General features: G+C 42.0%; 1 protein-coding gene across 2 annotated transcripts in view; it reads right to left on the reverse strand.

Annotated features, from left to right (window-relative positions):
* Positions 1–18,925, reverse strand: part of Ccdc68 (coiled-coil domain containing 68) — a 35,686-nt gene extending 16,761 nt beyond the window's left edge. For both annotated transcript variants that reach the window (XR_007588652.1, XM_050121741.1), the window contains exons 1-6: positions 18,772–18,925; positions 6,561–6,685; positions 5,365–5,451; positions 2,111–2,245; positions 693–818; positions 61–189 (exon numbers count right to left, since the gene is read on the reverse strand). Coding sequence is in view for 1 of the 2 variants with exons in the window: in XM_050121741.1 (XP_049977698.1) it covers positions 61–189; positions 693–818; positions 2,111–2,245; positions 5,365–5,451; positions 6,561–6,677 (594 nt within the window). In the remaining variant the exon portion in view is untranslated. The remainder of the gene's footprint in view (positions 1–60; positions 190–692; positions 819–2,110; positions 2,246–5,364; positions 5,452–6,560; positions 6,686–18,771) is intronic.
* Between the last annotated feature and the right edge of the window lie 3,994 nt (positions 18,926–22,919).

Below are 22,919 nucleotides of genomic sequence, written 5' to 3' on the forward strand. Positions count from 1 at the left end.
TCGAACCACGTCATTCCACACCCCCTGATACAACACTGTCGGGATGAAACGGGGACTTACGTTTTCCATCCTCTGTACGCGGTTCTCCAGTCCTATGATTTGACCATGTTTTTCTTCAAGTTTTTCTGAAAGTTGACTCAGATTCTCAACACGTTGCTTTAACATCTGCTCTTTTTTGAGATTGTTGATCTGCGGTCGGAAAAACAAAAAGCAGTTTGCTAGACTTTTACTTTACTTTTTATCTATTACAAAATATAACAACATGTCATTTATCTAGTTAAAAGTGTTTTCTTTCTTAGCAGAAAATGTCCTAAAAGCAGGGTAATTAGCCCCACTGTATCCCAAGGTTGCTTGTTACATTGTAGCTGGGGGCAAAGGTCAGTCACAGGGAAGAAGTGTCTTCCTTAGGGAGGGGACTTCAGGCAACTTCCACCTGTAGTATACATACATGTACGTGTGCGTATATAAAACAGAGCTCAAAAACGGCTCAGTATAAAATGAGTATGTATCTGCCCTTGAGAATACCAGGTGCGCCTTCTTGACAGGTCACTCAGGTTAGGGCTGAGACCCTGATGGAAGGACTCATATACCTGCTCCTGTAGGTAGCACTAATCACACAGTGTATCACCAGGCCACTTATGGCTGGGTGGGGCTGACTTCTCCAGCTCGTGAACCGCAGCCGGGGCTAGTACCTGAAGAAAACGCTTACTGTCCTCATGCCTCTTCTTCGTGTCTTCAGAATGTGTTTGGTAGTTGTCAAATAATCTCTGGGCTACATTCCTGAGAGCTGCGGCTCCTGCTTCTCGGGAAGCTTCCAGCTAGGAAAAATAAAAGTCACCCTGCATGTTTTGACATCACAAAATAAAAAGAGTTAAAAGGAGAACAGTTTTACGGTCAGTTAAAAGCAGTCCCTGATTACAGTTTGCAGCCATACAGATCATTTATGGGGGAGAAGTGTTGAGGAAGAGAAGTGTTACTTCTAGAAGTCTCTGGGAGGGCATTGGCCATGGCCATGCATCTGCCATGGTGAGGCCTGACCTGAGTACTGTGCACACCAGTGTTCTGCGTAGCTAGACAGCACACTGTCAGCACACAGAGGTGCAATGCTCTTATCGCCGATGTTCATTACGTACTAACAAACGCCGCACTGTGAAATTGTGGGACAAGGTTGGAGTAGTCAAAACAATGCAATACAAGCGCCGATCTTTCAAGGATACAACCTAAGGAAATGATGGAGGGTGGCTACTGAGATTTACACCCCACCGTAATCATTGTGAGGCTACAAGTAAAACAAACCCGGAAGGGGAAATACAAACCACTCAACAATAAATTAATTAAACAATTAAGGAGGTATTTCATAATACAGGTGGGGGGGGTATGTGACCATGTATCCATGTGTACATATATGTGTGGGTACGGACACACAGTTCATACATGCATAGGGAGGTCAGAAGTACACCTTGGAGGTCCCTTCCTCAGATAGATGTCAATCTTGTCTTTTGTTTGTTTTTGTTTTTTTTTTTTTCTTAAAATGGAGTTTTTTTGAATGCCCTGAAACCCACAGATTAGGCTAGGATGTGTGATCGGCAGTCCCAGGGATCCTCCTGCCTCCACCTCCTGAGCAGTGGGATTGCAAACACTCCCTCCATGTATAGCTTTCTGGGTTGGTGCTCAGCTCTGACTCAGGCACTCTTGTTTGTAGAGCAAGCTCTTAGCTGATTAAGGTATCTCCCCAGCTCAAATGATTTCTTAAAGATGCAAAATCGTCTTAAAATGCATAATGGTAAAAACCGTCTAGCCTGAGATCGCTTCCCTTAATAAATGGCGTAATATATACTCTAGCACTGTTAGTTATAGATGTGATATCACCCAGGAAACTTCTGGAGCTTCCTACTTTTGCACGGCTGAAATTTCACACCCACGGACCTCCGAAAGATTTCTTCAATACTAAGAGTAGTCTCCAAAACAAAACAGTAGGATTTAATTTGTACAATATTCCAACACGTTGGCCATGTGTTTGAATACTGTAGGCTTACGGATATGAGTTGGTGCCCCGTAGCCAATATAGACCTATGGATGCTAACTGCTTACGAGCGTCAACCAGTTGTACCTTGATCTTTAACACTTCATTTTCTCTGTTCATTTCTAGGAGCTGCTGGTCTTTTCTCCTCATGTTTTCCATGAGCAAATCCAAACTGGCGGGATCTGTTGTGGACTCTGGGCCATTCTGAAGGTTTCCAGATAGCTGAAATGAAGGAAGATAGAAAGCAGGAGCTGAGAGTTCTGCATCTGGACATGCAGGCAACAGAAGGAGACTGTGTGGCACCCTGGGCATAGCCCTGAGCATGTGAGACCTCAAAGCCTGTCCCCACAGTGACACACTTCCTCCAAAGAGGCCACCCCTGTCCTCTACGAACATTAGCAAGAATGATCATCATTCACTACATAAATCAAAGAGGATTCAAACAAGCAAAAAATAACACTTTGAATCTCAAATGTTGATGATTAATTCTAGACAAAGGAGCCAGCTTCTGTGTCTATTCCAATTTAAAGAATCTTGGAAGAACACCCTCTATGCCTTTTTATTTTCTACAGATTTAATTATATTATTAAAAGTATTATATATACCAAACAATAACCATGACATTGGATTATTTAAAATCATACCTATAAATACATTTTGGTTAAACAGAATTGGACCTGCTAGCATTCAATGTTAATGGTGTTTCCTTGCCTTAACTTCATATTAAATTTATTTTTTTAATTTAAAAAGAAAACAATCTTTTTTTTTTCATTTTAATACCAATCCCAGTTACCACTCCCTCCTCCCCTCCCCTTCCTTCCACCTAACCTCCCACCATATTCTCCCACCCACTCTTCAGAGAGTGGCACATTGCTTTGGGGGAAGGTCCAAGGCCCTCCCTACTATATCTAGGCTGAGCAAGGTATCTATTCAAAGAGAATGGGTTCCCAAAGAGCCAGTACAAGCAGTAGGGATAAATCCTGGTGCCACAGCCAGTGGCTGGCCCTGCAGTCTGTTGAATTTCTAATCAGAGATGCCAGACTCTGATGTGGGAGTCCCCTCTGTGTGCAGTGATTTCCATTAATGTATAAAGAAACTGCCTTGGCCTGTTGATAGGGCAGAACTTAGGTGTGCGAGGAAGACAGAAATGAATGCTGGGAGGAAGAAGGGCAGAGTGAGAGATGCCATGGATCCTCCTCCAGAGTAAGACAGGCAGAAATTTTGCCTGGTAAGCCACAGCCTCGTGGTGATACACAGATTAATAGAAATGGGTTAAATGAAGATGTAAGAATTTGGAACAAGAAGCTAGAGCTAATGGGCCAAGCAGTGATTTAATTAATACAGTTTCTGTGTGGTTATTTTGGGTGTAAACTAGCCAGGTGGCCGGAAAGAACAAGAAGGCCCTCTCCACCTACAAGACTAGAATTCCGCTGCAGTGTAATTGCTGTACAAAGCCAGGCTCCCTGAAAATACACCTGGGACACAAATCTACAGAGACTCATGGGCACGTGAAGGTGATGAGGAAACTAGAGAACACCTCAGCCCAGCAGTTTTACAGATGTGGAAACGGAGGCGCGGGGTCCATGCTTATGCAAGTTAAGCTCATGGCACAGCTTCTTAACTATCATCTGCACTTCTGCTCGTCCACCTTATCTCATGGCAGAGACAGACACTATATGCAACTCTACCTACCCTGTGGTTTTGATAGAAGCGTCTACTTGCTAAGCACCTATTATGCACCATGTCATCTCCTTAAAGTTACATACACTTCTCTGCCTAAGTCCTGCAGAGAGAAGAGAGCATTATGCTCCCTTATAGAAGTGAAGAAACGTAAAGTTGGAGTTTCACAAGTTCCACTGTTCTAGTTTGATTTTTACTCCTGGGAGAAAAAGTCACACTGATCAAAAGCAACTGGGGAGATGGAAGAATTTATTTATGTAAACTTCCAGGTCCATCATTGAGGGAAGTCAGTGAAGGGTCCGGTGTGGGAGCTTGAAACCGGGGCGGAACACTGCATGCTGGTTCATTGACACACCCAAGAAGAGTTAGCTTGCTTCTACAATCCAGCGGCATCTGCCCAGAAAATGGTTCCAGTTACCCTGGCCTGGGACTTGCTACATCAATTAACAACCAAGGTAATCCCACATAGCTAAGTCTGATCAGGGCAATCCTCTGGTTGGCGTTTCTGTCTCAAGTTGGTAGCTAAAGTTAACTAGGACACCAAAGTTACACCTACATAGATGACCCTGTGACCAGAGTTAGAGTCTAAGATGGCTCAATGACCAAACTTATAATTTATCCTTGATGATAAATGATCTATAGTCCAGAAATAAAAACTATGAGCTGGCAGTAATGGCACATACCTTTGATCTCAGCACTTGTAAGGCAGAGGCAGTAGGATCTTTGTGAGTCTGAGACCAGTCTGGTCTACAGAGAGAGTTCCAAGACAGCCAGTGCTACACAGTCAAACCCTGTCTCAATAAATAAATAAATAAATAAATAAATAAATAAATAAATAAAACCAAAAAATTAAGCACAAAGCATATATAGTTACATCCTCAGCCTGCCCTCACTCCCTCCTTCCATCCCTCCCTCCCTGCTCTTTCTTTCTTTCCTTCTTTGTTTTTCTTTTTATAAATTGTTTTTATTGAGCTAAATAATTTTATTATTTAATTTTCTGTCATACCTCTATATCACCCCCTTTTTGCTCAGCTTTGAAGCAATTAATGAAGACAATCTTTAGTACTAGCCATGTTATATTAGAAACTAAGGATGACATACTATACTTACATGGGACATACTACTTTCTCAGGTGATATGTGACCACGGTTTATAGTCAGTAATGCTAATGGCATAGATGCTCTTGGCTCTGATGGTATTTAATTTGGTTCAGTATGAGCTAAAAGAAGTTTGTCCAAACTCAAGTACACAAAGATGCTACTTAAATTAGAGCGTGGTGCCTAAGTTTATAGATCAGCAATTCAAACCGTCAGTTGCTGTGTCCCACGGAGTAAACTTGTAAGCTTACACCTACATCCCTGAAAAGTGTTACTACCATGTGTTTCCCTTGGTCCAGTGTCTTCCCATATACTTTATAATTATGTTCGTTTTGCAGTATTCCAGCAGGTTCTGGACATTCTGTTCTGATTCTTCTAATGACCTCCTCGTTTAAATGTCGTACATACAAGCATTAAAATCTTAGAGGTTAGACATGCATGAAATATTTATCACTCAACTTCAGAGAGGAATAGTGGGAAGAAAAGTTGGTAGGGTAGAAATCTATATGGCTTTATGCTAATTTTCTGAAAAATGCAAGCAATGAGTCTTGGTACATTTATTACCTCTGAATCTCGTTTGCAATTCACGTTGCCTTGTCCTGCTTCATCTTTAAACATGTGATTTCGGATTTTTTCCAGGGTAGTTCGAATCTGGATTAAAAAAAATAGTTAAGTTTTTTATAAGTCATTTAACTCCAAGTGCAATTTAATTTCTCTATACCCAGGTCACCTAATTTACATATATATCCTGATGTCAGATTTAAATATTAGCATCCAACCTAAACTATATTTAGGTTAATATTGTTTAGATTAATGAAAATAGGTGTTCGGGATTTATATCTCCTTTCCAGTTAAACCTAAAATATGACAAACTAATATTATATATACTACAAAATAATTTAGTGATTAGTACTTCAAAACTGTGCATTTTGTTCACTTTTATCTATAATTTAGTACTAATTTGGTGTTTTGTAATTACTATAAGACAATTACTACTTAGTAGTCACTACAAAATAATTACTACAAAATGATTACGATAATAGTAATTACCACAAAATAATTGCTATTAAATAATTACTACCAAAAATCCCTAAGACATGATCATACAAATTTATGCATAAAACTTGAGTGCCAGTCTTGCTGACCTGTGGAACTACTAGACAGTCCAAGGTAATTTAATTAGCTGTTCTGAACAAATTACAAACTACCAATGTCAGAATTTTCCCATCTGTTATAACAAACAGTTTATGTGGCTATCCTTTGTCACTTCTTTTCACAGTGGATTTCTCTGAAGTCACATTTTTAATGCAGTCACTTGCAGAGGGGTCACCTGCACTCGCTACCAGAGCTGTGCACAGGAACAAGGTGAGGGAAGAGAATTGGCATCAGCAGGAAGCATAAACTTCTACTTAGGAGGCAGCATCCGCATTCAGGAAACCACCAGGGAAGGCTATAAAACAGCAGGAAATCCAGCAGAGACCGGTGGGGTGGGAATTAAAGGCTGATGGGTGTCCTGCACCATCCTGGCCATTATTCAGTTCTACTGAGTGGAGAAAATCGGTTTACTTCCCGTGTAAGCACAGGTTTATATTCTAGAGAAAAATGGCTAGCCCTGTTAAATCCAAGCAGTCGAGTATCCTATGTCAAGTGAGGTCGCCCCTTTCCACATGTTACATGACTGAGGACACAGAGCCCACTGGTCCAACTGGTGCCCATCATAAAATACAGCATCCTGCAGGTGACGTCTCAGGCCCTCATACCTTTCTCACATACTCTGTTTCTTCAAGAATGTGAGCTGACGAAGATGTACACAAGACAGAGTTGTCTTCTGTCTTACGCCTTGGGGGAACTTCTGTAGTCACTGTTACAGTTGTCATTCTGGATCCTGGCATTAGGAAAACGTAAGTCAGCTCAGCAACATGACAAAAAGAAGTTCCGCGATAATCAAGGTCTTGGTATCAAATGTTCAGTATCATCTTAGACTGCAAAATCTCAAGAGTGGGGCCCTGTTTCATTCACTTTATGTTATAGCATAATGTAAGTGCTTACTAAATGTCTGCGGAACCAGAAATACAGTTAAAATCGAACTGTGTGTGCATATCCTGAAGAACCTTGATTAAAGCTGTTTATCAAAAGACCCTCAGAGAAAAGATCCAAACAGTATTGGTAAGTAGAGTGCTGTTATGTAATATTCTTTATGATATATGACTCAATTAAAAAATATAGTATAGAATGAATATACAATATCACATTTTCTTATTTTTTTAAAAAGGTGGCTAATATGAATGAAGACAAATATTGACTCAAAACTTTGACAAAGTAGGTCACAGACTAGCCTAGGTTCCAGAGTGAGATCCTGACTTCACACACACGAACATACACACACATATACACACAAGCATACACGAACATACACACATGAACACACACACACGAATATGAATACAATCACACAAAAGGGAGGAGGAGAAGACACAGTGACTGGGTTCTAATAGAGTAACAGTCACACTCCTGGTGGACAGGCTGTACTGTCTGGATATCACGTCCTCCTGAGGAAAAGCTGAATCCTCTTGGCTACTTCAGGTGGAAGATACACAGTCCATAAAACTAAGTATGACAGGTGATCAAACACTATTTGAATGAAGGTTGGCAGTCATCCTAAATGACTGTAATGACCTGAATAATATCAAAAATCTTGAATCCTTGAGCTTATAGCAGATGAGAACTTACTACTGCCATGGCCTTTGTTGTCTCCCCAATCCCCCCCCAGCCCCCGCAGGCTGCTGAGCCAACAACTAGATGGAAATGGGACAAAGGCAGAAGAAGGAAAAAGACATACCAAGCACTTGTCACATCAATAATACATTGCCTCCATTTTTTCAGGAGCTAAATAGTTAATAATGGGAAGTTTTTGTGGTATGTCAGCTAATAAAAACAAAGAAATCAACAAGCTTAGAAAACGTCACAAAGAAATGGTTCTAAAAGAATTCTCAAGCACAGCTAAGAACCCTGGGAAAATGTCTAATGAGGAACATTATGGCTTGAGGGGGCTTCAATCCTTAGGCATCATTGTAACTAAGTCTGCTACAGATTAAGTCTTGGGGCTGGGAGGAGGCTCAATGTTGAGAACACTTGCTACTCTGAAGAGGATCTAGATAATTTAGTCACAACAGCAGCTTACAACTACCTACAACTTCGGTTCCAGGAGATCTGACGCCCTCTTCTGGCCTTCCCAGGCATCTGCATACATGTGCTCTACAGACACACAGGCACATACACACACACAAAATAAAAAATTTTAAAGAGTTTTAAAAGACAAATAACCAAATACAATAGATGAATCTTCTTTGAATCCTGCCTTAAACACACTAGGCATATGTAGTTTTTGTTTTTAAATTGACTGGAAAAAGCCAATAGTGGAGAGTTCTTATCACACTCTGAGAAGTAGCTCATTTGGTAAAGTGCTTGCCTTACAAACAGAGGAACTGAAATCAACCCCACTGAATCCAAGGGGAAAAGCCAGGCACTGTGGCACTCATTTGGAACCCCAAAATTCCAGAGCTAAGAAATAAGCAAAACCCTCAAACTCACTGGCAGCCAAACAAGCCTATTTGATCAGTGTTGGGCCAATGGGGAAAAAAAAATCTGTCCCAATAAATAAATAAATAAATAAATAAATAAATAAATAAATAAATAAATAAAATGTGGGAAATACCTAAGAACTAACAGCAGAGGTTGTCTTTTGCCCTTCGCATGCATGCACACACATGCACACAACCATGCACCAGCACAAATATGGATAGGCACACACACATGGACACACACACACATACACACACACACACACACACACACACACAAGAACCCCTTATGTTTCTAAGCTTAAAGGAATTAAGACACCCTTTTAGAAAATTATGTCTGTTAGTGACACTTGCTGCGATTTTGTGGGTAAAATGGTCACATTAGGACCTGCTATGGAGGAATAAACATTAAAGATGGAGAAGATGGAGTTTGGAGAAAGATGACATTCACATCTTATTCAAAAGTTTGGCAAACTATAGGTGACTTGAATCAACAATGTTCTTCACAGTTCGCATGCTCAAATACCTGGCACTCAGCTGTTGGTTGTGATTTGGAAGTTTACAGAACCTTTCAATGACTTTTGGCTGGAGGAGGCGGGCCTTGCCTCTAAGCAAGAAAGTCTACCTCAGGGTCTCACTACAGAGCCACCCTTCCAAAAGTCTGGGACGAGGTAAATCTACCCTCCTTAAGTTGGGTCTCGGACACTTTGTCACAGTGGTGAGAAAACTAGTCAATAGAAAACAAGCTACAATTAAAATCTGTGTTTATAATCTGAGTGTAGAATTATTAAAAACTTCTCTACTGATTAGGAACTTAAGACTCAAATAGTGATGCGAATTTACCCAAGATCACAATAAAACTAAGAGAGACAAAACTCAAACCCTAGTCTTTTTCATCCCAAGTGTAAGGGCACTTCCATCCCATCCAGACGGTCTTCCCTCGAAAGAAACAACAAAATGCTTAAATCTAGCAAGGACCCATGCTGCGAAAAGGCAGAGAGGATTTTTATATTGGCCCACACCACCTTGAAGAAAGATTGTCTCCAGGGAAGCCACAAAGCCCTGAGTTTATCCTTTAATCTTCAATGAAATTGACAGGGCACGCCAAGAATTTTCCATTTTATTGCAAATCCTCTCAGAAGGCAGCAACGGTTCTCTTTTGTTTCAGCAGAACTCAGTTTGGCAGCATCAACCACACAGGTCTGCTGTGTGGAACGACATGGAGGTACTTCCCTCTCCAGGGCCTCTGAAGTCGCTTCCAGGATTAGGGACTTGGTCCGCAACAAGATTTGAATACTCAAAGAAAAATAAAACCCCTTGGAGACAATAAGCAATGTGTTCGGAAACTTGAAGAAGGTGGTCAGCAATCTGTACTTTGGCCTTCCGTCTGGTACCCCTCTGCTTGCACAGCTGATAAGATTATTCTTATATTCTTATATTTTTAATGTTCCCACATAATTCAAAAGTATATTACTTCATAAAATGTGAAATGTATGTGAAGTTGAAATTCGTGAGCACTAAATTCAGAAAAGCGAATGTGGCTTGAATCTGAAACACACTCAAGTTCAGGTTCTGTGCACCTGCTCCTCGGGCCGGTGGGCCTGTTTGGGGGTGACTCTGAAAGCTTTGGACACTGAGGTATAGCTGGCAGAAATGGGTGGGTAGAAGCGAATCTTTACAGGCTATTAATCACCCCTTTTCCTGCTCCCTTTCTGAAACTTTGGCCCTACAACAGCACAAGTGAGCATTACCACAGAAGCAGTACACAACAAGCAAAACTAAAATACTTACTATCTGTTCATTTCCAGAAGGAGAAAGAAGTTATGGGAGGGCGAGGAAGAGGGACTGTGGCAGCAGGAACTGGATGCAAGCAAAACCACCACCAGCTTGGGCTGAGCTCTTTTCGCCACTGCAGCTCGTGTCTCCACAACCTTACTGAGTTACTCGCATTTTCCTTTTTCATATGGGCTGCACTCTGTGCGTGCGATGTATTGTGTGCATGGGATGTATTGTGTGCTTGGGATGTATTGTGTGCATGGGATGTATTGTGTGCATGGGATGCATTGTGTGCTTGAGATGCATTGTGTGTTTAGGATGCATTGTGTGCATGGGATGCATTGTGTGCATGGGATGCATTGTGTGCATGGGATGCATTGTGTGCTTGGGATGTACTGTATTGTATTGTGTGCTTGGGGTGTACTGTATTGTATTGTGTGCTTGGGATGCACTGTGTACTCGGGATGTATTGTATTGTATGATGTGCTTGGGATACATTGTGTACATACGTTAAAACACTAAAATCAAGTCATCAGAAAAAAATGCCCCCTGCTTTCTTCATCTTTCCTAATCTCACAATCGCATTGGGCCCATGTAAGAGACCCCAAAATATATTTTCTTCTCTGCCTTTCATTTCTGATAACAATGACATCTTCTTCTTAATCCCTGTTAAGTAATCCTCAGTGATGTTCTCCCCAAAACACCAACCTCCCTGCTTACTACTTGTAAAAGTTACATAAAAATTTAGCTTGAATTTATATATAGGTAAAATAAGGGGGACAATCCCGAGAGCAAATGGGTTTTATTTAGTGGCTGGGGGAAGAAGGTACTCAATGGACCAATGATCTGTAAACATCAGTGTTACTGCATTTATAGCCCTAACAACCTCAGAAGATGAGCCACCCATGACGGGGTGGGACGCAGACCCCCGGAGTTATAGCTTTACATCCAACAGCAGCTATATGAAATTAAGTTCCATTTCTCTTTGATTCAGAAAACTTTTGTGCCTACAGCCCCTGAGTGAAATAAAGAAATTCAAGATGGGGGCAGGAGAGGGGGGTGGTGCACGGCAAAGTCCAACCAGCCATATGGCATTATCAGCCTGGGGAAAATCCATGTTAGCATTTTATTTCAGCCAGAAGTAGATTAGACAGATAAAATTTTCAAAATAAAACACAATCAGTTAATTAAAGTGAGGAAAGGCTTTATTTGTTTTATGCTAGGATGGATTGAAGACGGCTTCCATGTGGCACCATGCCAAGAGGAGGTATTTCCTGTATCAGGCCTTGTAAACAAGGCAGGGCGGTGGGGATGGGGTGCTGGGCAGATAGTGCTCCTGCCTCTCCTTTTCAGCCAAAGCAGCATTGCTTTGTCTTACCATACAGTGTCTTCCCTAGAGCTTTCAGTGAATAAAAAGGGTTCTGTGGCTAAAGGGTTCAGAGGGAGCTCTCCTAGCTTCCTGGTCCATGGATACATCTAGACCATGGATATATCACCACACCACCCACGAGATACTCGGCATGGGTGCTTGCTCCCCCATGGCTCAGGGCCTCAGTTTCTTTTATGGTAAAATTCGAGTAATATTAACTATTAATAATAAAAATCGACGGGATAGTTTGGGAGTTAATATTTGTCAGTCGCTTAGCACATATAATACGTAATAAATGATTTGCACATGTTTGTCAAATGAGTAAATACAATATGAGACACTTATCCATAATTAAAGTTGAAGAGCAGTCCGAGTGGTCTTGTTCCCATAGCGGGGGGAAATCAGGCAACATTGCACATAGTCTGCATTGTGAGCTGGGCTATGCATTTTGAAACTAGCAAATTACAGCAGCCATTCCTCATTACTAAAGAATTGATAGTTTGTCAACATATCCAAATGATGATGCTATTAATAGCTTACAGTCTACACAGCAAAGCCGACATAGTGGGGTGCATTGTTTTCTGTGAGATAAACCAACATACCACTGGACCAGGATGACGTAATTAAACACACTTCACAGTTTAAAGACCTGAGAAGAGCTGAGAGAGTATGAAATAAGTGCACACAAGGCTTTGCAACAGATCTAACTGTGACCACAAATTTCCAGGCTGAAGTTTGAGGCCCCGGCGTCTCAGAACACGACATTCTTTGATAGGGTAATTGTGTGTATAGTAAGATTAAGCAGAAACAACCTGATGCTGGAGCAGCACGGACCTTCCGTCCAGTTGCAGATACCTTTATGTGTAAGGCAGGCTTAGAGATGGACTCATAGGACAAGGCCATGAGAAGATGAAGGCACACGTGGAAAGATGCTTCTACCAGCCAAGAAGCACCAAGGATTTGGCTCAAGCCTCTAGCAGCCTGAAGGGAGGCCTGCAACAGACTCTGCTCCAGGCTCTCAAACAGATCTAACCTGCAAATGCCTTGGTCTCAGACTTCCAAACAACACAACTCCAAGATGGCAAATTTCTGTTTAAGCCTCTCAGCTGGTGGCTCTAGGCTAGAGCTGCTATAGGAATCTAATACAGGGCTATTTGTAGTCAAGAAACGTTAATAAAGGCATTTCTTTTCTTTACCTTTTGGTTCATCCATTCTGGTAGGTAGAGATTTCCTGAACTTTGCTGTGGTAGGAGCTGTGTCTGCAGGGTCAGCCTCTGAAGACTGCTGCATAGACCTTTGAGTTCCGCAAGAGAGGCAGAGCAGAGTATATAAATATGTGGGGGCAGTGGAAGGCAGATTGGGGAGCAGAATGAAAGGAGGTGCTGTTTCAAATAAACATGAAGGAAGTCAACCTAGGGAGGTACGGCTGGAGAAAGTCTGGAACACAGGAAAACCCATGGCTAACTGGAGAAGCGGGTTCTAGAGATGGGGGGGGGCAGGGAGAAATGGCAAGGCAGATTTGCCTGGGCTGGTTCTGAGGGCACCAAGGCAGACAGCACAGAGCAGCTGGCTCTGGATACCCAGTGCAGGACTGCCTCACAGATTATGGAATCATCATGTTCGTTTTGCCCAAGTCATGAAAGAAAATTCCCCTCACAGAACCACCAAGAAAGAAGCAGGAAATAATGATGACCATCGGTCCCCTAAGGAATCCCACCTGCTCTTCCCCAGTCCTAATCTTGTAGAATGAGCCTCACAGGAGCCCTCCCACTTTCCAAACTTTGATTTTTAGCTTCCTCACCAATTCTGGGGTCTTTACACATCCCTGCAGCAAAGTCTTACTCCAAGATCATCCAGTCAATTACAGTGTTCTGTAAGCAGGAGCCCCGACTGGTTTTGCCACATTTTTCTGAGTTTTCAGGTTTCAGAGTTTTGACTCAGCGCTAACAATATTGTTTGGTTTTGATTAAGAGGATATATGTGTGCTTCGATACTGGCTAAACTGTAAAAGTAAGTTAGAAGAAAAGTCCTACAGGATGAACAGATTGTCGGGGGAGAGGGCTGCAAATCTCCAAGTCCTGAAGAGAATGTTTATGCCTGGAATACTAAGTAGCACACCTGTTCTGTGACATTACACAGCGCAATGGTGACATCCAGTGTCTGACTATAAGCCTCAGGGGACAGGGTTTACCTGACAATGAAGCACAGCCCACCAAAGGCACGCATGCGACACAGAACCCATGTTGTGCTTCCAAGCATTTCTCTATGATATTCTTAGGAAGAGTTAATTCTATCCAACCATGTTTATTCTTCAGTACACATGCACAGGTTTGTAGTATCTAGAGACAACGCCTAGATATAGAATATAGGCATTTCTTTATTATTACTGTAAGCACAACATATTATATATGTATCATAGGAATTGCTTGTCATTACATTTGCAGGCCTCTCCTAGCTTAAGCCTCTCTGCCCCTAGTATTCTCCTTTTGTTCCACCTATAATCTATTATCTTCTCTTCCTTTATTTGTCCCTTTCCCACAGAAAAAGTACCTTTTCTAGTTCCCTGGTTTCCATTTGGACTCCAGGTTAAATACCCACAACAAAACATTTGAAATTAGAATCCACATGTGAGGCAAAACATAAAACAGTTGTCTTTCTGAACCCGAGTGACCTCATTCAAAATAAATGTTTTCAGTTCCCCCCATCCATTGGCAAATTTCACTTTTCTTTGTAGCCAAGCGATACTGTATTTATGTATAAACCATTTTCTCATCCATCCCTCTGTTGATGAACATCTAGTTGGCTCCATTTCTAGCTACTGTGAACACCACAGCAATGTACACAGAAGGCAAGAGTCTCGGTAGCAGGTCACAAAGTCTGCTGGGTATACATCTAGGGGTGGTATCGCTAGGTCACATGGCAGTTCTAATTTTTTAGCTTCTGAGACACCTCTGGACTAATTTCCAAAGTGACCGCCACTAGTTTATGGTCCCACCAACGCCGCATGAGTTCCCCTTCCCCCAACTCCACATCTACAGCAGCTCTTGCTGACATTTGTCCTCCTGATAAAAGTCTTTCCGACTGGACAAAAGGAGAATTCTGGAGCAGTTTAACTTTTCATCCCGACAGTTGAGGATATTGAAAACTCAGTGTTTTCTTGCCATCTGCATCTCTTCTATTAAATTTTTGTTCAGTTTCACGGCCCGCCTTTTTCTTCCTTCCTTCCTTCCCTTTCCCCTCCCTCACTAGTTTTCTCTTTTCTTCCCTTGAACCTTCTCAACCCCCCTTGTCAGGTCCTTTTTTTTTAAAAAAAAAAAAAACTTTACTGGCCTTTTGCATATATATTACAACTTCCACTTTTGTGTTTTTATGGGATGCCATACGTATGAATGTGTGTGTCTCATACATTTATATGTGTGTCTTGTGCTTTTTCTTAGGGTTTTTCTTCTGTTCGTTCTGACCTGTTTATTTTGTTTTTATTTTCTCTTCTTTCATTTTGTTATTATTTCTTAGATGCCTGTTTGTTTTCCAAAGAAAAACAAAAGGGTGTGAATGGAGGGATGGGAATGGAGGTGAGAACAGGAGAAGTAAGGGAAGGGGAAAACTATAATCAGAATATATTGTTTGAGAAATACTTATTTTCAGTATAAGGGGGGTGGGAAGAAAGTTAATCATGAGAACTGGGCACTAACATAAAAAGCAGGAAGAAATATGAGAACTATGCAAGAAGCAGATGAGTATTTACAGTAAGATTTAAATTTGGCCCATGAAGCTTCAACTCCTCCTGCAGCATCAACCCTTGCATCCTGACCCTTCCGGATGCTTTTCTTGAGGCCGTTTACACACAGATTATTGAAGCAATGACTATGAAATCAGTTCAGAGCCTGAAGCAGCCAAGACCCTTTCTTTCTGCTACCATCTGTGCTCCTTTCTGTACAATGAAGATGCCTGGTTTTCCCAAAACACCATTCTACCTTGACTCTAAGTGATAATAGAAAAATACCAGAGAGAGGCAGATAGATGTCTGGTGTTGGCACTATGGACTTCCTCCTGCCAATCTTAACAATGCAGAGGAACTGGAGGAAAATAATGAGAAGGTGCTCCCAGCTCAAAGCCTGTTGAGTTCTTCCTCTTGGTGGAGCCACACAGCGTGAAGGATGCTTCCACCCTAATTCCTGAAGTGCATGCAGGGGAAAGGATGAAGGTGGAATCCTGGAGATGGAATAAACAAGATTGCCACTGCAAAACTTTTCAAAAAGCATCTGTTTTGTGACCTTTCAAACCTTTGCCAAGGTGGGAAAAGCAAAAGGTGTGACTGAGATCAAACAGACAGGGGCTCTCAGAAGACCTTCAGGAGGCTCCTCTGAACATTCCAAACAGAAAGAAGTCCTGAGCTGTATATGAGAATACATTCAACACAGAAAATAACCTTATTTGATTCAGGTTATCTTTCCCTCAATGAAGGTTTTTTTTTTTTTTTAAATCTCTTGCATTCTAAGTTGCCAAAAATGGAGACCTCGAACTATCTTACCATCCATGTTTTTTGCAGTGCAATCTTTGAGTAGCAACAGAAAGGCACTCACTGATATATTGTCTTCTCTCTCATCCTCAGAACCCATCAACTCTAGCAGAGTTTCAGCTCAAATATGGAAAAGACTTTTAGCGTTAGTCAGCACGCATCACCTTCCTCCGAAGACACCCACTGTCCCAGCACACAGCAAAGTAAATGGGGGCCTAGAAAGCAGTCAGCTTCCTGTGTCCTAACTAAGTTACCCCCTTGCTTTTGCAACATTGGGACATTCTTACTGGATTTCCAAGACAATTTCACACAGAAAATCACACTGTTTACAAGAAATGGGATGATAAAATTGTAATGCTCATATTAAAGATTGTAGTAGGGATATAGTTCAATTGGTACTATGCTTTCCTATTACACACTAAGTCCCAAGTTTGATTCTCAGCTCTGCAGGAAATCAGATATGTTTTAGAGTATTTTAATTTCACCTCCAATAAAGCTGCTTTCAAGGAAACCGAATAAGGGTAAAAATAACTTGAACATAGCTGATTTGTCCTCCATGGGGAATTGCAATAATTATTTCTATGATCTTCTAATTTAAGGAGAAAATAATTGTGTGAATAGGGTTTCTTAAATTTTAAATTTTATGTTCATTTTTTCCTCTAGAATCACTGCTACCTAAAGAAACACATTTAGTTTTTGGTTATTTTTCAGCAAACTAACGTTTGACTTTTTATAGTCAATAACTTCATGTTGATAATATTAAACCTAGAATCCATAACTTCTAAGTTTTCCCCAAATCTATAAGAAGTAGAATGGCACTGGCCCAAACAGCATGGAGTTCTTCTCCAAGTTGTGGGTTTCATTCTCAGTGAAGAAAATGTCTTTTGGAATGAAGTTTCTCTTAGCCATGTCAAAACTGACAGGTGGTTGTTAATATGTTTCCTGATATATGCTCATACATTGCTCTGGAGGGATCCAGCGTTATATAACCAGACAGGACTGTGTCTTCCTGTGCCTTCAACATGCAACACCATGCCAGGCAGGAACATCATACTGACCTAAAGAATGTATGATCCGGTCCACAATGTCACAATTGCTTAAAGTGTTTTCTATAGCTGAATGTATATAAACGACCCTACTAACATTTGCTTTCCAAACCCATGCAGAGGACAGATTTTGCACTTAGCAAAACGCAAGTTTATTTGAACAGGTTATTAAATTAATCAACCACAAAATACTGTTTGGCGAGGACAACCCGAACGAATCCATAGTTGTTTGCTGCACATTTTTGTGGTTATGAAATGTTTCGATCATCTAAATTGGATGCACCTGTCTCAGTTAAAAAACCATAAACCTACAACTTTAAGCACTTTTCAATTCTCTTGAAAATCCTTTCTCCATCAGCAATTTTCCGAAGTAAATGTTTTTACAGCTTCGGCCAAATCCAGCTTACATTTTTAAGCATTTTGGCCAAAACGTGGGTTGCACCCCAGGCCCCCTGTTGGAACACATTTGAAACCGCCAAGCTCAAAGAGGATATTAAGTGGATTTACTGAGGTTGTAGCCCCTAGTAGAAAGTCAACGAAGAGTGCCTATGTTTATTTTAAAGAACAAATTAAGAATCTTAAGAAATCTGCCTGGATCCTAGGCCATCCCCTTCTTTTCATTATTTCTGGAGGTGAGGAGTCATACAGTGCTCTTCCCTGTCTGAGACACAAATTCGTGGGCCCCCTCCCTTCCCCTCCCCATCCCCCTGCATTGAGAGACGGAGGGAGGAGGCAGCTCAGCGACAAGGGAACAACAGCAGCAATTGTGCGCACCTGACACTCTGGCCAGCTCAAGTTTCTGGAAAACCAGTCTTCAGTAGCGCTGAATATTTAATGGCATGGGGTAATGTCCCGAGACTAGATCACCTTTTACCCTTCCTAAACTTTCTGTTTGCCATTCCTAAGCTTCTAATTCAGCTAACCTTCATATAGCACGAAGGGAAAGGAGCAGGGAGTCTCCATCCTTCCAGTCAAACAGCTGTGACGTGATGGTAGAACATCACTACCTCCTGGACTGGAGGCGTGCTCTCTGCTCGGAAGTTTATGCTCACTCTTTTCCTCCCCAAAGCGGCTGAAAATTCACAGCGATCCACTCTAGCACCCAAACTGCTTCTGTAGGTGGTTTTGCTCGCTGGCAAAGCTGTCTCGGGCCCGTCTAAAATCTAGGCTGAACAGTAGAAACAGTTCAGCAGTGGGCTATGCCCTTGAAGCACCTGCAGCTTCCTCGCGAGTCAGCCAGAACAAGTGATTGATACCTTCGCTCAGGTGCTTTCCGGCTAAAAATTGCGGAAGCAGAAACTGCAGCTCCAATGAGTTTGCAGCATTTTCTTAGGTTTCTCCAGGGTCACTGAAACAGGCAGACAGGCCTCTCAGGATTTCTGACTAAAGGATTAAATAACAACAGCCTAAATAAACAGGTGTGTGTGCCCTGGGGTGGATTCCTTTGGAGGAGAAAGGCAACTTTCTCTCTCCCTCGAAAACTAAAGGAAAATCCGAGCCCAGATTAGAAAGGTTTGAAGAACCACCCTCTTCACTTCTCTAAGACTGTTTCCCTCTTTTCCGGGAAACGTCCCAGGGCGCAAAGCTCCGCGGGTGATCCGCTTCCAGGGTCACCTGGGTCCCCCCCCAACCTGGCACGTCTCTGCTGCAGCCGCAACTAACTGCAAGGGGCTCGCCTACCTTGGAGGGCGCTCAGCACAAGGCCCCGCCTGCTACTGAAGCTCAGGGAGGGAGATCCGGGGGTGTGCCCAGGGTCAGTCCCCGGCTGGTGCAGACGGCGACTGTGGGCAGCTAGAGCTCAGTTAGAAAGGGCGTCCAGGGCAGAGTCCGGGGCTGGGTAGGCCCCTGGGAGGAGCCTCTGCTCTCCGATCCCTTGGAGGCGGGCTCGTAAAGACAAATCACCGCCCCACGGGGCCTGTCCCAGGAGAGAGATTCTAGAGGAGGGGCCCTCTTTGGTGAAGTTCTTCAACCACCTAAATCCACAAACTTACCGTGTGTGTGTGTGTGTGTGTGTGTGTGTGTGTGTGTGTGTGTGTGTGTGTGTGTGTGTGTGTGTGTGTGTGTGTGTGTGAATAAAATTTTATTTGGTGGTGATCTGAAACAGAACAATTGCAAAACTAGGAGGAAAAGTTCCGTTGACCCCTCAGCCAGTGAGTGCCAAGGTCCACACTTCCATAGAGGTGGTTTTATCAAAACTATGAAATTAACAACGTCCATTGCTATTAATAAAATCCAACTTTCTGCAATTGTCACTAGTTTTTGAGCAAATATCGTTTACCCCTGCCCCAAGATCCTGTTCAAAATGCTACGTGGCAGTAGTGGAGGTCACTTTGACTCTACTGGTCTGTGACAGTTTCTCACTCCTTCCTTGTCTCAGTCAGCTTTAGAGATTTGAGGCATACTTGTAAGGTTTTGTAAGTAAGGCGCCTGCTGGTCAGGTGTCTTTCACACGTGGTTATGTGTATACCTGGAAGATAACCACGGGGACAATCCCCCTCTCATCCCATTTACTTGTGGTCAGCACAAAAGCAACAAGACATCACTAGCAAGTGTCTCCACAGGTAGTCTCTCTCTCTCTCTCTCTCTCTCTCTCTCTCTCTCTCTCTCTCTCTCTCTCTCTCTCTCTCTCTCTGGGTTTTTTGAGACAGGGTTTCTCTGTAGCTTTGGCGCCTGTCCTGGAACTAGCTCTTGTAGACCAGGCTGGCCTCGGACTCACATGCCTGCCTCTGCCTCCTGAGTGCTGGGATTAAAGGCGTGTGCCACCACTGGCCAGCTTACTATTTTTCTCTTATTTCACCTGCTTCTTTGCATTGAAATCATTCAGTTCAGTTTACTCCAAGTGAGAGGAAGACTGAACTCTACTTCCTGGGCTATCCAGACATTATCATTTAAAGCAATTTTCTTATCTCTCATGTATCTGTACAATCACTTACATCAGTATGGACCTATATATTTATTTATGGGGAACCATTTCAGCTATTTTCTGTGTCCTTTGTAAGTTCATAAATGTTTAGGTCTTTGAGGGAAAACAAAAACAAAGACACAAGCCACTTCTTCCTTCACTCCTCTCACATGTAACAGAATACCAAACTCTGCTGCCCAAGGCTTCAATATCAAACGGCTTTTCAGAATTTTCCTTTGAACCCAATGATCCCAACACAGCTGATGGTATTTCCCAACAAATTGATTTGTGTGGAGGATGACCCGCTTGGAGAAGTGAAAGTTGATAGCCCCCCCCCAATTTTATTTATTTTTATAAAGTCAAAGAAAGAGTTGAAAAATTAATGAAAAGCAGTGAGATGGCTCAGGAAAGAGAAGTACCCGTGTGTAATTCTTTCCACTTAGATTCAGTCCCCAGATCCCACAAGATGGCAGGAGAGAAGCCACTCTCAACAGCTGTTTTCTGACCTGCTCAGACATGTTCAGTACACATATATTTACATAGATGCATGCATACACACTGAATTAACTAATTCATTAATTTTAAAATAAAATAAACTAATGAAATTATCCTTGCCAAGAAAGAGCAAAGAGATTAAAGTAAAAATGAGCTTCTTAAGGTGATGGCTCTCGGTTAATTTTCTGTTCACTAATCCACGTGGCTCTGTTGAACTCATACATGCGTGCTTGCAGAAATATCATGACCCAAAGATAGTCACGGATGTTTATTCCTGGCTTACACACAGAAGTTCAGATGCTACCAACCGTTTGTTCTTTTGCTTTGGTTTACTCCTGTTTGCTTTTGCCAACCTCTTCCTTAAACATTACAGTTCCTCCCCTGAGCTTGAGTCTCAAGGCTGCCACCTTACTGACCAGAATCCTTCTGCCTCTCTTTCTAGCCAGATCCTCCTCAGAATAGTAACTCTATTTCTCCTCAGACCCAGTGGCGTTCCAGGTAATCATAAGGAGCAAAACCACAGAGGTGATTGACTTCCTACCTGACAACTGCATTTTGACTTTATATTTAAGGGTTATCAGATTTGCTCATAGAGTCAATGCTTATCTCCCCCACCCCCATTGGATCTCAAATGACCACGGTCATTTAAAAAGGAGATCTTTCTTAAACAGTTAGGTCTTGGTATCCTTATTGGAAGAAACAGGAGAGAAGAAGTCTGTAATTTGAGGGCACAGCAAGGAGGAAGAGGGTCTCATATATCATATCTGTGTATGCTTTGATCTTGACCATACAGGCCTTTTGAATATAAGAAATAAAATTGAGTATTTAGCCGGCTAAATATAAACCTATGGTATTTTATTATCGCAGTCAAAACTGATTAAGACAATGTCCTTGAAGAAATCTGCAAAACCAGATAGAAAAGCAAGAGTTCGTATACTTTCCTAAATCCACAATTTTCTGGGTGTACAGTCTAGGAGTTCACAATGTATCCAGTCTACCTGGGATAAAGGACACCAGCTGCAGGAAAAACAGGGGTGGGATACCAGGAAGGAGGTCCTGGGAGCATTTGCCTTGACTCGCCTTTTAATGTTATCTTTGTGAAGAAAGGATGGAAAGAATCATTACAGGAACTGAAAACTTCATCATTGTCATAAGCTCATGGACAAAACATTCAGCAAGTACTTAGGAACAATAAACATTCTATCTATGTATACAAGTCTGTCTGAACAGGTAAGTCTTTTATATATGACCTCTTTTACATCGCAGATGTAGAAACCATGACACAACCAAATGATATAATATGTATCTGCTGGTTAAGCAATAAAAAAATAATGTTAACCACAGTACACTGTTGGGATGTCAACCAGCTGAATGAGAGCGCTAGATATCAGTATTGGCTGCCTTTGAGTAAAACTAGAAGGGTAAGGCTAGGGATGTGTGCCAATGGTAATATGGCTGCTTAGTATGCACAAGGTCTATACTTGGTTCCCAGCACAAAACAAGCAGACCATCACCACAACAATGCCATACATGCACAAATCTGATATGCTCCCAGAAATGCCATTTCAAAACACTCTGGTTTATACAGCTGTTTGAACTTGAAGTTCAACTTTCTTACGTTGATGAGCTTGGCTTTCTCATATCCTGACCACAGCTAGAGTGCTAAGTATCACTCCCTCTGCACTGTGATCCTTCCCCATGTTAAAGTTTCTACAAGGCTGACTGACCGATTAAAACCTGTGTGTTTCTGGAGAGATGGACCATCAAAATCACAGAATCAAATTATCTGTACTTGTCTTTGTTTTTCTTAATAATTGTCCCTTGCTCAGCTCTGTGACCCAACATCTATCCTTGTGTTAGTAAAACACGCCGACTGCTCTCGAGCTTTCGCCAACCCACAGGCTAGGAATGTCATCTGGTAACGTCTGAGGCCTGCAGCAGAGACTTTCCTGCTTTGCTGTAACCTGTCTGCCTGAGTTCGTTGCAAGGTATTTTAAATATTTTATTGTTTCAGAAAATGAATGATGTCTGTGTGTACACACCTGTATGTAGACACATCTGCCCTAAGAGGCAGAAGGGAGCATTAGCTCGCCTGTAGCTGCAGATACAGCTTGTAAATCTTCTGGGGAAAGTGCTGGACTACACCTCTTGGTCTTCCAAAGGAGTGGAATGTGCTTTTAACTGGTAAACCTTCTCTCCAGTCCCACCAGTGTATTTTAAAACTTGTTCGATTCCTGTAAAATCATGATAAAGTCATTTAAACATAGAATCTCGGGGAGCTTAGATTTGTGTTCCTGAGCTATGGTCACATATGTGGCTATTGAATAAAGTCACTTATTATTCCCTTTGAGGTGAGCGTTATGTTTTGGAACTGACAGCTGAAATGTCAACTTTAAACACTTCTTGCAGAGATTGTCTGAAAAAGGGGATG

Source organism: Alexandromys fortis, unplaced genomic scaffold (assembly GCF_014885135.2).
Source record: "Alexandromys fortis isolate MF-2015 unplaced genomic scaffold, M_Fortis_MF-2015_v1.1 scaffold_202, whole genome shotgun sequence".
In the NCBI taxonomy this organism is placed as follows: domain Eukaryota; kingdom Metazoa; phylum Chordata; class Mammalia; order Rodentia; family Cricetidae; genus Alexandromys; species Alexandromys fortis.